The sequence below is a fragment of the Anas acuta genome, chromosome Z (genome assembly GCF_963932015.1).
Source record: "Anas acuta chromosome Z, bAnaAcu1.1, whole genome shotgun sequence".
Classification (NCBI taxonomy): domain Eukaryota; kingdom Metazoa; phylum Chordata; class Aves; order Anseriformes; family Anatidae; genus Anas; species Anas acuta.
Genome location: NC_089017.1, coordinates 67,846,238 through 67,859,645, shown reverse-complemented (window position 1 = coordinate 67,859,645; position 13,408 = coordinate 67,846,238). Strand labels below are relative to the sequence as shown.

The 13,408-nt window shown below is 39.6% G+C and overlaps 1 protein-coding gene across 9 annotated transcripts in view; it reads left to right on the top strand.

Moving 5' to 3' along the window:
- PTBP3 (polypyrimidine tract binding protein 3) overlaps window positions 1-13,408 on the top strand; it is a 66,556-nt gene that overhangs the window by 41,570 nt on the left and 11,578 nt on the right. For all 9 annotated transcript variants that reach the window (XM_068666308.1, XM_068666312.1, XM_068666305.1 and 6 more), the window contains 5 exons: window positions 1,560-1,703; window positions 4,100-4,210; window positions 8,305-8,479; window positions 11,708-11,785; window positions 12,465-12,604. In XM_068666308.1, coding sequence (XP_068522409.1) covers window positions 1,560-1,703; window positions 4,100-4,210; window positions 8,305-8,479; window positions 11,708-11,785; window positions 12,465-12,604 — 648 coding nt within the window. The remainder of the gene's footprint in view (window positions 1-1,559; window positions 1,704-4,099; window positions 4,211-8,304; window positions 8,480-11,707; window positions 11,786-12,464; window positions 12,605-13,408) is intronic.

The window sequence follows — 13,408 nt, the reverse complement described above, 5'->3', positions numbered from 1 at the left end:
CTTTAGGGAAGCAGCAGGCACAGTTAGCCCTGGAGGGATGCAAGAAGAAGATTCCGGATGGGGTATCGGGATCATTGCCTTCTCTGAGGAGCCCTCAGACAATCCTATGGGACAGCTTAGAGGTTTTTCCCTACTGTCTTCAACAGTGAGAGCAGTGACACCTTCCCCCAGCCCTTCTCTGTCACTTTTAGCTCCCCTCCCTTCCCCCATCACACCTAGTTTAAAGTCCTGGTAATTAGCCCAGAGGGCTTGGTCCCCTACATATATGTACATAGATAAACGTATATCTTATATAAATTGTAGAATGTTATGGGTATGTAAGGATCTTGATTTTTCTGTACAAGTGCTGCAAACAGTGATTGCAACAAGCATCACTGTTCATTTCTAATTTGTGCATGCAAGGCACTGGAATCATGCAAAATTTTCAGTCTGGTAAACGTTATTTGTCTCTTTCCTCATCTGAGATCGCTGGATTGTTTTTTTATCTGCAAAAACAAATAAGGTGATGTTAAGTGTGTGGTGTATGTAACAGCCTCAGGAAAACTACACTCATATTTGCAAGTAGAACAAGGAGTTCAAAAGACCCCGTGTTTCTCAGCATTTTCAGCTCAGTATATGATAGTCTTTGCTTTCTCCTTCTATTAAAATTACAACAGTCCACTTTTAAAATATATGTGTGCATTTCACTTATGATTCTTTCATTTGAATTTGATTTAAATTGTAGAGACTTCAATCATGTAGCTGACGACTACATTGCTGACATCCTTGTGTCTAGGCTCAGCCCTGAGGGACACTTTGTTTTTGCAGGGTTACATGTTTATGGAACCAGATAACATCCATACCCTGTGTCATGTTTAGTCCATCTTCCAAGGGAAGAGTGTTACTGAGATACGGCTTCAAGTCACAACATTGTGTTTGGAAAGGAATGTCTCTCCACAGGGCTCTTAGAATTAATCTTGAAGTCCTTTTTGAGGAAAGCATATCAAAAATGCTTATTCGGACTACTCAAGTTCCACAGAGGCAGTTTGAGGAGTGAGTTGAAAGGTGTGGGTTTGTTTTTTGCAGCCAAGAGCTCAGCTAAGAAAACAGAGCAAGGTATGCACTTTTAAGCTTATGCTTGTCAAAACTCAGTTCCTGAGGAGAGTGAAATCCTAATAAAGCAGGTGAAGTAGTCTGTGGTACTCTGTTTGGTAGTCCATTGCCATGTCACTGTTGCACTGATTTGCTGGAGTATACCTCCAGAATGACAAAAGTTTATGGAATCAAAGCAAAATGTTGCTTATATGGCATTACAAAGTAGAAAGAGTATAACTGAAAAAGAAAGTTAAAATTCTGTGAGTATCATCTGACTTCTTTTAGTGGAGGGGGAAGGTGAGGAGGGCTGATTTACATAACAACATAGCGTTTTTGTAGATAATCATATAAAAGGAACAAGTTTTTTTAAAGTTGCATTTTAAAATGCATTTTACATACTTTTCTCTGTAAACTAACTTAATTTAGATATGAATAGCTTGTGTATATGTAAGTTAATTGTGATGTCTGCTGTGTCATGATTTCAGAGAGCCCAAGCTGCATTGCAAGCTGTGAATGCTGCACCAGATGCTCTTGCTGCTGGAGGTGGAGTCGTTCCAGGTCAAGGTTCTGTTCTTCGAATCATTGTTGAAAATGTTTTCTACCCTGTCACTTTGGAAGTGCTGTATCAGGTAATGAGAACTGGTAAAACTAATAATAAAATCTGTTTCTATGTTGCTGGTGTAATACAGTTATTTTTTTATTTATTTTTTTTAATACCTAGGGATCCTCAGTTGTGTATTGTTCATTCTGAATGACGATTGCCACTTCAAACATGATTTGTTTTAGTGTAGAGATCTAGGCTTGAACTGGTTTTGCACAAAAAAATCAAAGTAAACAGGATTTTTGTAGTCAGCTATTCGTGTGTGTTTGTTTGTTTGTTTGTTTTTTGTTTTTTAACGTTTCTTTCACTCCCTTGGTTAAGATCACAGAATAAGATTTCTCTGGAAGCAGCGATAAATTCAAAAACCTTCTTTGAATTTATGCCCGCATTATGAGCTGGTGAAATCTTGGCTGTTATGAAGTTGTGGAACAAATGCTTTAGCACTCCTTGTACTAGGTAACTTTTGTAGGTTGCATTATATATGAGCGTTTTATATTCATTTTTATATTTTAATACAAGTGATATAATATACAAGTATAGTTGTTTGGACAAATGTTTTAAATTATCATCAACCCTTAGAATGTTACTTGTTTAACTACTGAAAGCTTGGAATAGTGGTAGCTTTCAGAGCAACAGCAATTCCTGTACCTAACCTTGTGCATTTTTTTTATCTTTTGTTGCTTTTGACTAAGGAAACAGTGGAAGGAGAAATTCATATTATTTTACTTGAATATGGTTAATGTTCACTTCAGTGCTGAAGAATTATATTTTTCAATGTTTGAGATGGCCAATAACCCTCACTTAACTACTTCTACAATAGCTCTAGAAAATTAAGCAATACTTCAAAAAAGAACTTAATTGGCGTTATTAACAAGGGACATTGTCCTCTAATTAGAGCAGCATTTTGTGTGTGATAGATAACTACAACGTAACATTATTCTGTAAGTGTGTTAATGGAAATTAAAATGTTCACTGGTAAGTATAGCCTCATGTAGAATCAGGCAGGCTGTCAACCAAAGCTTCAATTATATTTTGTATGTCTTAACTGATTGCAAAGACCCTTTTACCTTTCCCTCTCCTCTCCTCCCCTTCCCTTTTTTTCTTTTTGTTTTCTCCCCACAATTCACCTTAAAATATTTATTATAAGAAACAGAATGCTCATTCTTATCTTTGTAGAAGCAAAGCTGGTGTATGCCAGAGGGTTTAAGTTTAAAAACAAATAGTTATAAGTGGAATTTCATTAACTTAAAAATGTCTGCTTGCTTCTGTTGAAATACACATGGAAACATAAGTTCAGAAACTGTACTTAGGCTGTACTTAAGGGGAAGTGCTTTGTGAGCAGGAACTCAACAGCTAATTTTAAATTGCTGTGAAAAAAGTTTCTGTTCTGTCTTCCACCACAAAACGATGACTGCAGCATGAAATCCTGAGAGACTGAAAAAGTGGGCGCAAAGGTTAAGGACAATGTATCTTGTTTCCATGATTCTGGGCCTAATAGGCTAGCAAGAGATGCTTGTCCTTATCTCTGGCCTTTCTTTCCATTCCAGGATTAATACTTGTCCGGGGGGTTCTGCATTCCTGACTGCTGTGGTGCTTTGCGTTTCTTCTAGTAGTTTGTTCTAAAATTGCCAGTGCTTTCCAAACTCTCCTTTCCTGTTTCATTGTTACTCTGGACATTGTTTTTTTGCACTTGCATGATACACCCTAGCTACCCTTTTGTCCTCATTCTTTGTGGGCTCACTTTTTTGTAGACATTGTCATTGTGTCATGTAGTGAGTGTGTCATGTGCTACATGTCCTCATTCTGAGTGTACATTTATTTAGTTTCAACCTTTTTAAATTTTTCTGCAATGCCTTTATTTGCAGTAAATCAAATGCCATTCAATTGTAAATTAGGAGTAAGTGCCAAACAAGGTCTTTATCTTGTTTTTTTTTCCTTCTTTGTCTTCTAGCTTGGTCAGCGGGCCTGTGTGATTTATTTCAGACACATAAAACTACTTAAGATGTATGTTTGGTCACCAAATTTGCAAAATTTGCTTGAAATACAGAATGTAAGCGTGTCTTAAAAGGCTTTTGCAGTTCCCATCTAACTGACTTGTTAAAATCCATTTTTCAAAATTGCTTTGATTATTCACAGTTTCTTTGTACACATTGGATAAAGACCCCTCTGCTCTTAGTTAAAGTTATTGCCTGTTCTTTAGGGGAATTTTATTCTTCTCCCCCATCTTTTGTATCTTTTTATTAGTAGTAGTATTTATTTATTTATTTTATTTTTTACCTGAAACAGAATTCTGATATCACTCTATTTCTATTTAGGTCTCGCAAAAGAAATCTCTTAGAAAATTACTAAAAGTATTAAAATACTAGTTTTTATGGTGCATAAATTATTCTTTTTTTCTTAAAGTCCATATTCCTTGCTTCTCAGATTTTCTCTAAATTTGGACCTGTCTTGAAGATTATCACCTTCACAAAGAACAATCAATTTCAAACCTTGCTCCAGTTTGCTGACCCAACCAACGCATACTATGCCAAAATGGTAAGTACTCTGCTGTTTTGTTTTCTTGTGCTCTCCCTCCCCAAGATAAACTGGTCATTATATATAACATTAGTGATAGCTTGCTCTTTAACTTTCTTACTTCTTGTCATTTTAACACTCTTGCACAAGAATAACATTGGCAACCCGCATTATTTTAAGAGGATAGCACTCTACCATCAATTGCAAACAGGAATGTGTAGATCATATCAAAATCTTGCTGATTCTACCAAGTCAAAGATTGGGGCTGTCGGTTGTGAAGAGTGATGGTAACTATAGTTGTCACAAAAAGCCTTTTCCTTGTCGAACTAAATGGACTATTTTCAGTGAGAATTAATCCTAACTGTAGTGTGATTAAATCTCCAGAGATCGGATGAATGCCATGTTTTACTTGTTTGAATTCCAGTGAGAAATTTACAGTAATCATTTTTTTCCCTTCAGATTTCATAATTTTAGACCAGCTGTACCCTGATTTTTAAAATGCGTGTTCTCAGTAAATAAGAAAATCTGACCTATTTGAGGCATATCTTTCTGTGGTGGGTTAACCTTGACTGGCTGCCAGGTGCCCCCCAAACTCCTCTCTGAGTCCCCCTCCTCAGCAGGGCTAGGGGAGAAAATAAGATGAAAAACCTTGTGGATTGAGATAAGGACAGGGAGATAGCTCACCAATTACCAGCATGGTCAAAACAGACTCAACTTGGGGAAGATTTATTGCCAATTAATAAGAGTAGGACAGTGAGAACTAGAAACACCTTCCACACCCCTCATCTTGCCAGGCTCAGCTTCACTCCTGGCTCTTGTGCTGCCTCCTCCTCCCACAGGCGGTGCAGCGGTGTGAGGAATGGGGACTGTGGTCACTCCACAGCACTTTGTGGCTACTGCTCCTTCCTTCTCACACTCTTGCCCTACTCCAGCTTGGGGTCCGTTCATGGGATGCAGTCCCTCATGAACCGATCCAGTGTAGGCCCTTCCCACGGTCTGCAGCTCCGGCCCAGGGCCTGCTCCTGCGGGGGCTCTCCATGGGCCGCAGCCTCCTCCAGGCCACATCCACCTGCTCCACCGGGGGCTCCTCCACCCATGGGGGGGCTGCAGCGTGGAGATCTGCTCCATGTGGGACCCATGGGCTGCAGGGGGACAGCCTGCTCCACCAGGGGCCTCTCCACAGGCCACAGAGGATCTCCTGCGTACCTGGAGCACCTCCTGCCCTCCTGCTGCACTCACCTTGGGGGCTGCCAGGCTGGCTCTCACCCCTCTCTCCCAGCTGCTGCACAGTTTTTTTACTCATTCTGAAAGATATTATCATACAGGTGCCACCAGCTTCAGTGAAGGATTTAGTTTAGGATTCTGTCTGACAGGGTGAGCCTCCATCTCCTCACTGAGGCCACCCTGTTAGTTCCCCTGCTAACAAAACCCTGCCATGAAAACACAACACAGAGTTTTGTCAAAAAAACAACAAAACAACAACAACAACATTGTATAACTAATTTCCTTGTCATGCCTAAATATTTTAATTTCAAGGGAAATGTGTTAGTTTCCTGAGTCTGGAGTAATTTGATAATTAAATATGGGTAGTCAAGACCTCCAGGATTTTCACAGAAGGGACAGTAGCGTAACAAATTGTTATTTACAGTACTTGAACTGTAAAGTAAATAATAAGAACAGAAAAAAAAAATAATTCCACGTTTAATTGAAACTGAGACACTTCGCATTTTTCCATAACATATGTAGTCACCTCAATACTAGTAAGTAAATGCAGTCATTTAAAACTTCCCATAAAAGGTAAGCAAAAGAACAGATTTTGTTAAGAATTAAGTGGTATTCAGAATTTTCCCCCCAAAAAATTACCAAAAGGATAGAGTAAGTGGAACGTTTATACTTGTTTTATTATTGAAGATTGTCTTTATTTTCAGCTTCAAAATGGAAAGAACAGAATATTCTTTTGTTACTATTGGTACTTGTACTTTAGTCCACATATGAACTTTCATTAATGCATCTACCAGGTAAATTCACTTATCTTTGGAGATTAAGTAAATGTTGGAAATTAGTAATTGTAGTTGGGACTATAGCCTGTTTGTTAACAATAACATCTTTACTTAAAGAGTGATATTATTAATAATAAATGATACCCTATTAGAGATATGAGGGAAATTTGTATGATTACTCAGATAATGTAAACTGAACTGAAGTCATAATCCTGTATGTTATGGCAAACCAGTGTGTTTTGAGTATTATTTTTAATTTCACCCACCATGATCAGAAATGGTGCAGCCAGCAGGACGAGGGAAGTGATACTCAGCTCTGTACTCCCTTCTGGTGAGGACACACCTTGAGTACTGTGTTGAGTTTTGGGCACCTTACTATAAGAAGGACACTTAGGTTCCAGAACGTGCCCAGAGAAGGGTGAGGAATCTGGTGAAGGGTTCTTAGAGAACGAATCTTATGAGGACTGTTCGAGGAAACTGGGGTTTTGTAGCCTAGAGAAAAGGAGGCTCAGGGGAGACCTTATTGCTCTCTAGAACTAGATTAAAGGAGGTTGTAGAAAAGTGAGGGTCAATCTCTTCTCCCAAGCAATAAGAGATAGGACAAGAGGGAATCGCCTCAGGTTGCACCAGGAAAGGTTTAGGTTGAATATGGGAAAAATTTCTTCACTGAAGGGGTTGCGAACCATTGAAACAGGTTGCCCCAGGAAGTGATTGTGTCACCATCTCTGGAGGTATTCAGAAGATGTGTACATGTGGTGCCTAGGGACTTGGTTTAGTGGTGGACTTGGCAGTGCTAGGTTAACAGCTGGACTTGATGATGTCTTTGATCCTAAATGATGTTATCATTCTGTCATTCTGTAATTCGTTTATGATTGGTCTGGGCAAAAAAAATGCTACTACTTTGATCTCTTTCAGAATAACTAGTGTTAAAAGAAAGATTTTCATTATGTAAGAGGGACCATAAAAACATTCATATTAGTATTACTACTAGTACCTGATAGCATGTGTTAAGAAGGAAACAAGTAAGATTAAAAGTAGAAAATCATAGAATAGCTGGCTCAGGTTGGAAGGGACCTTAAAGATCGTCTAACTCCCCTGCCATAGGCAGGGATGCCACCCACTAAATCAGGTTGCTCAACACCCCATCCAGCCTGGTCTTAAACACCTCCAGGGATGGGGCATCCACAACTTTTCTTGGAAACCTGTTCCAGTGCCTCACTACCCTCTGAGTGAACAATTTCCTTCTAATGTCTAGGCTAAATCTATCCTCTTTTAGTCCTCCCTTATCCTATCATTATCTACCCAAATAAAAAGTTGCTCTCCATCTTTTTTATAAGCCCCTTTAAGTACTGAGAGGTCACAGTGAGGTCTCGCTGGAGCCTCCTCTTCCCCAGGCTGAACACCCCCAGCTCTCTCAGCCTTTCTTCACAGGAGAGGAGCTCTAGCCCTCTGATCATCCTCATGGACCTGCCCCAACAGCCCCACACCCTTCTGGTGCTGGGGGCCCCAGAGGAGGACGCAGCACTCCAGGTGGGGCCTCCCCAGGGCAGAGCAGAGGGGCACAATCCCCTCCCTCCTTCCCCTGCTGCCCACCCCTCTGTTGGTGCAGCCCAGGACGCAGTCGGCCTTCTGGCTGCAGGCACCCACTGCTGGCTCGTGTCGAGCCTTTTGTCCAGCAGAGCCCCCAAGCTCTTCCCTGCAGGGCTGCTCTCCAGGAGCTCTTCTCCCAGTCTGTGCTCATGGCTGGCATTGCCCCGGCCCAGGTGCAGCACCTGGCACTGGGACTTGTTGAACCTCATTCTCCTCACATGGGCCCACTTCTCCACCCTGTTCAGGTCACCAGTCTTCACCAGAAATAAAGTCATTTTTAAATCTGTGTTTCATATACTGGGACAAGGTAATGTAATACTAATTAGTGGACTACACTAAGCTCTACACAGGATGTCCAGGGAAGGATAGGGTCAGTGTAATTGTCCAGCTCATGTTTGAGAGCAGCACATTAGAAAGAGAAAGTGATTTTCTGTTTGGATACAATTGTGGGGTGAAAATAAAGTAGATCTAGGAAGGAGGCTGCAAATATGCATTTTGTCTCTAAAAACGTAACTATTTCTACAGGCTATGGATGGCCAAAATATCTACAATGCGTGCTGCACTCTGCGTATAGAATTCTCCAAGTTAACAAGCCTTAAGGTAAAGTACAACAATGATAAAAGCAGAGATTTCACTCGCCTTGACCTTCCCTCTGGCGATGGCCCTCCAGTCATGGACTCCGCCATACCTGCTTCCTTTGGTAAGAAACCTTCACTTTTAATGATGAACATACAGGATGATCATTATGCTTTTTATGTTGCACTACCCTTCAGGATTTAGTCTTGCTGCTTGCTTTAAAGAACAAAATCTTAGACGACTTACATTAATAAATGTAGTGTTTGTGTCTTTTGTAGTTGCTTTCTAAGAGATAAAATTTCAGAAATTTTCTTCAATTTTAGAAGTCACTTCTGTGGCGTAGAGAAAGAGGTGTCTGCTTGTAGTGACACTGGAGAGACCTTCTTGACATAAGTAGTGCATACGTGCTCATCTAATCAACTTTGGTAATAAATGCAAATCATCAAACAGATTAATCTGATTAGCTGAAGAAGTGCTCACAAGGTAATTTAGAAATCTTAGCTATTTTTTTAATGACAACTTTTAACAATAATACACAGCTACAAACTATCTCAGCTGTTGAACAGGTATCTAATGTTGGTTAGAACAATAGAAAGGGCAGCAGAATAATTCTTTTCTCCTTTCTCTTTATGATAGCTAGGGCAGATACTGGTTTTGGTTCGTTTTTTTGAATAGCTGGTTATGGTAGCTCTGATTAGAGTAATAAAGTGAGTTGTGCTCATTACTTTCCTGATTGTTTTTGCTTGTCTCCTTAAAGGCAGGCTTTGGGTCTTTGTGAAATCCATGTCTATTTTTATATTTTTTTTGAGATTTTGCCATAGAGCATCATGGAAACATGCTACATGGCTGTTACAAATCTGCTGTGTTTTAATGAATTATATTTACATAATCTGAAATGTAAATGAAAAGGTGAAGTAGAATTAGAAGAGATTAAGGACAAACTTGCTTGTAGGGCAGAGATAACATAGTAAACATGGTCTGGGGGGAATAACAGATGAACACTTGTGAATTTCCTTTCCCCTCACTCTTCCAAACCTGTCTTTGCTAGTAACCTCATTTTTGCAGAATCACAGAATAGCAGAGATTGGAGGGGATCCTCTGGAGCTCATCTGATCCAACATCCTGCTAAAACAGGGACACCTAAAATAGGTTGGCCATGTCCAGGTGGCTTTTAAAGATCTCTGAGGAGAAAGGCTCTACAAACTCTGGGCAACTTTTGCTAGTGTTTGGTCACTCTCATTCCCAGAGATGCTCCCATTCCTTCATCGCCTTTGTGGCTCTTTGTGACTCTCCAGTGTGTCCATGTCTCCCTTGTGCTGGGGAGCCAGCACTGGACACATTGTTCCAAATGTGGTTTCACCAGTGCTGAGGACAGGGAACAATCAATCACCGCCCTCCACCTGCTGGCAATACTTGACCCAATGCAAGCCAGGATACCATTGGGCTGCTTTGTGTCAAGGGCACTCTGCTGGCCCATTTTCAGTCTGAACCTTTATAGGAATGGCAAAAACGGCAGAGGTGTACTGATGTAAGGAAGATTATGACATCTGCCTCAAAGATGTTTTTATAGTGTAGTCATAGTGAAGAAGCTGCATAGATGTTTTTCTTTTCAAAAATAGCTGTAGATTGGATGGAGTGTGCTTCTAATGCCTGTCGGCTGTTACAAGGTGGATATGCTGCCATAGGCTTGTTCAAATAATACTTAGCTGTGTGACATTAGGAAAAAATATAGGGAGTCATGTCAGTACTTATGCTTCCTATGTTATTACTTCTGCAGGCAGTTTTGATGAACTAGAAGATAAAGTAGGTATCTCTATCAGAATAGTGCATCCAATTCCTCCTGCAGACTTGAAGTTGTTTTAATAGCAAAAATGAATTGGTCTTGATTTTTTTTTTTTTTTGAGATATTGCACTATAATGTATAACTATAAACAAGTGGATTTTATGAATGCTTTGGATTTAAAACTTTCCCTCACCCACGGAGCATGGGCAGAGGTGTATGAATGAGTATGCTTTGAAATGTGCTAGCTGTAAAGAAAGTGATTTTACAAATAAAAAATGCAACAAAGAATTCCAGATCTTTCTGCATTAGTTCTATTGACTATTTTTACATGCCTGATTTTGGTATCAGTGTGCAACATGCAGGTCTCATTTGGCAGAATGAAAGCTCTTTATCTGTTTCTTCATTAATGTTTCCATTATCATTCCTGGATTTTGAATAAGTGATTAATATCTATATGGCCAGAACTTGTCGGTATAATGCACCAGTGTGTGTATTACAAGAACACAATGACTTGCTTTGGTGTGATAAATGTATTCCATTGTTTGTATTAAAGGCACTTTGTCACTACAGATAAGAGGAGGTGTAACATGATGCGATATTCATGAGTACGTGATCTGTGGTGTCTGTTTCATTTGTTGGTTTTGTAATTCATAACTGATACTTCTTATGGTGTTGTATTATTCCTGTCAATAACCATCTGTTAGTGAATGTAGCTATTTTAGTCAGTGGTGGAGGTTTGAGTAGTAAAACAAACACTTCGCCAAGTTTGCAGGTTGTATTTGCTGATTATATATGCACTGTTTAAAAAAACAGGCTAGTGTGCTAACATATGAAAGAATTCACACTCAAGCTTGTATCTAACACAAGCTTACTTGCTGCCCAAGGTAGCACTTAACTCCATATAACATAAAAGCCACTGAGCTATCTTTGATGCTAAGACTCTCCATGCCCTGTTATTCTAAATTCATTTAATATTTGTGATTACAACTGGTGTTACTTATGAATTAATACAAGCTTTAAAAGTACATCTGCTTAAAAAGAAAAATATGTATCCTTTATTCATCTCAATAGCTAATAAACTTCAGAAACTTGGACTTCTTTTAGTTGTCAGCATTATTTAACCCTAGTTTTTTTTTAGAAATATCTGGGAAATAGATGTATCTCATCTCTGCAAACACCTTTGAGTGTTCTTCCAGAAAAATTCTAGAATACATTTCCATTTTATGAATAAAAAACGTGCATTAGCTAACACTGCACCACAGGTACTTCAACTTTAATGAATGTGAATCTATGCTGTGCTTTCGTAATTAAACTTGTCTAAATTACATCTTGCCCTGACTTCTTTTTAGAGAGGGACACTGAAAGACACTGAATATTTGCCTTCAAAAGTAACTGAAAATTGTCTTTGTAAAACATAGAAACTGGCATTTCATTAGAGTTTTTTAACCCAAACCTTTTATAAAAGATGTAATCACAAAGCACATTCAGAATAGCAGTGCTGGCAGCTGAGTCCCATTCCTGAGAGGAATGTTCAAGTCTGTTATAATTAGATGTGTCTGTTATCTCTAGGCTCCCATGGCATTGTGTTGCCACCATATGCAGGGCCTGCTGGATTTGTCCAAGCTGTGGCCTTTCCTCATGGTGCTGGTAAGTTCTATTAAATATATATAGATATATAAATGTGTGCATATGTGTGCGTGTGTGTGTGTGTGTATATATATATATATATATATTTATATATATATATATATATATATAAAAACAAAAAGCAGTACTGCTATCTGAGTACACCTGGTTTCAGAGCAATTTAAGTCTAGCAATCAGAACCCAATGTTCACCTGAGTCATTCTGATTACCTTTGTATATCATAGTATTCAGTAAAATTTCTTGCCATAATAAAACACATATGTTGATATAGTTTTTAATTCCATAAGTAAAGAAATTTAATGCCATGATAAAGATAACCTGCAAAAGAAGAAATTCTAAGCATCTGTTTTTCTAAGAATTACAAAACTTATGTTATGTTCAAAGGTAAAGTAGGAAGTCTTTCCTTTTTGGGCTTCACAGCTAGATGAGAAATAAATAGTTTTCTAGATTGAGTGATCTTTTCCTTTCTCGCACAGGATAAACTTTGGTGCTAACTTCTTTTCTGGGCTGCTCAATATTTTTTCATCTCTAGAGGGCAGGTGCATCCTGCTTTACTGGTCAGATACTAGGAATAACTAAATAACTTTAAAGCATTTTTTTAAATCAAATATTGATGGTTTTGCTTAACCTGCTTTTGTCTTCTAAAATGTCTCAAGCATTGCTATTAATACCTTTGCAGGTCTTGCAGTTCCAGCTGTCGCTGGAGCACTTGGTTCTCTTGCAGTCCCCACATCTGCAGCACCTGGGCGGATAACTATTCCAGGTGTTACTGGTGTTCCAGGAAATTCTGTTTTACTGGTCAGCAACCTCAACCCTGAGGTAAGTATGATCAATAGAAGTGATGCAAGTATCCATGTACACCAACTGGCAGAATCCTTTTTGGAAATGAACATAAGCAGAAGGCATACGTTAGGAATGCTGTTGTGTTGATGGTATCAAAAACAGGGCAGCTCTATTATTGTTTGAGATAATTTGCAGTATTGATGGGGCTTAAAAACCCTGGTCAGCAGTGAAAAGATTCTCAGCACAATTTACTTCTGGAAACATAGTCTAGCAGTGTAATGTAAGCTTACTAATTAGCAAAGGGTCTATGGTCAGGTGTGAGAAATGTTTGATGAGGTAGACAATGTATACATGTATTATGACTACACTCACTGGTATCTCAGTTAAGAGTTCTTTGAGTACCACTTTATCATTAGAGGACCCAAAGAATTTTTCATTTGATACAAAACATGAGGAGTCGGAGAAACAGGAGGGACAGGAAAGGAAGATAAAAGCATGACAAAACAAATGCATTTCAAAACATTGATAGGCTCTTCCTAGTTTTTCAGCCCAGAGCAGAGCAGGCCGAGGGGAGGCCTGATGGCGGCCTGCAACTCCCTCATGAGGGGAGCGGAAGGGCAGGCGCTGAGCTCTGCTCTCTGGGGACAGCGACAGGACCCGAGGGGATGGCATGGAGCTGGGACAGGGGAGGGTCAGGCTGGGGGTTAGGGAAAGGGTCTGCACCCAGAGGGGGCTGGGCACTGGGACAGGCTGCCCAGGGCAGTGGTCACAGCACCAGGCCTGCTGGAGCTCAAGACGTGTTTGAACAGTGCTCTCAGACAGATGGTTTGATTTTGGGGT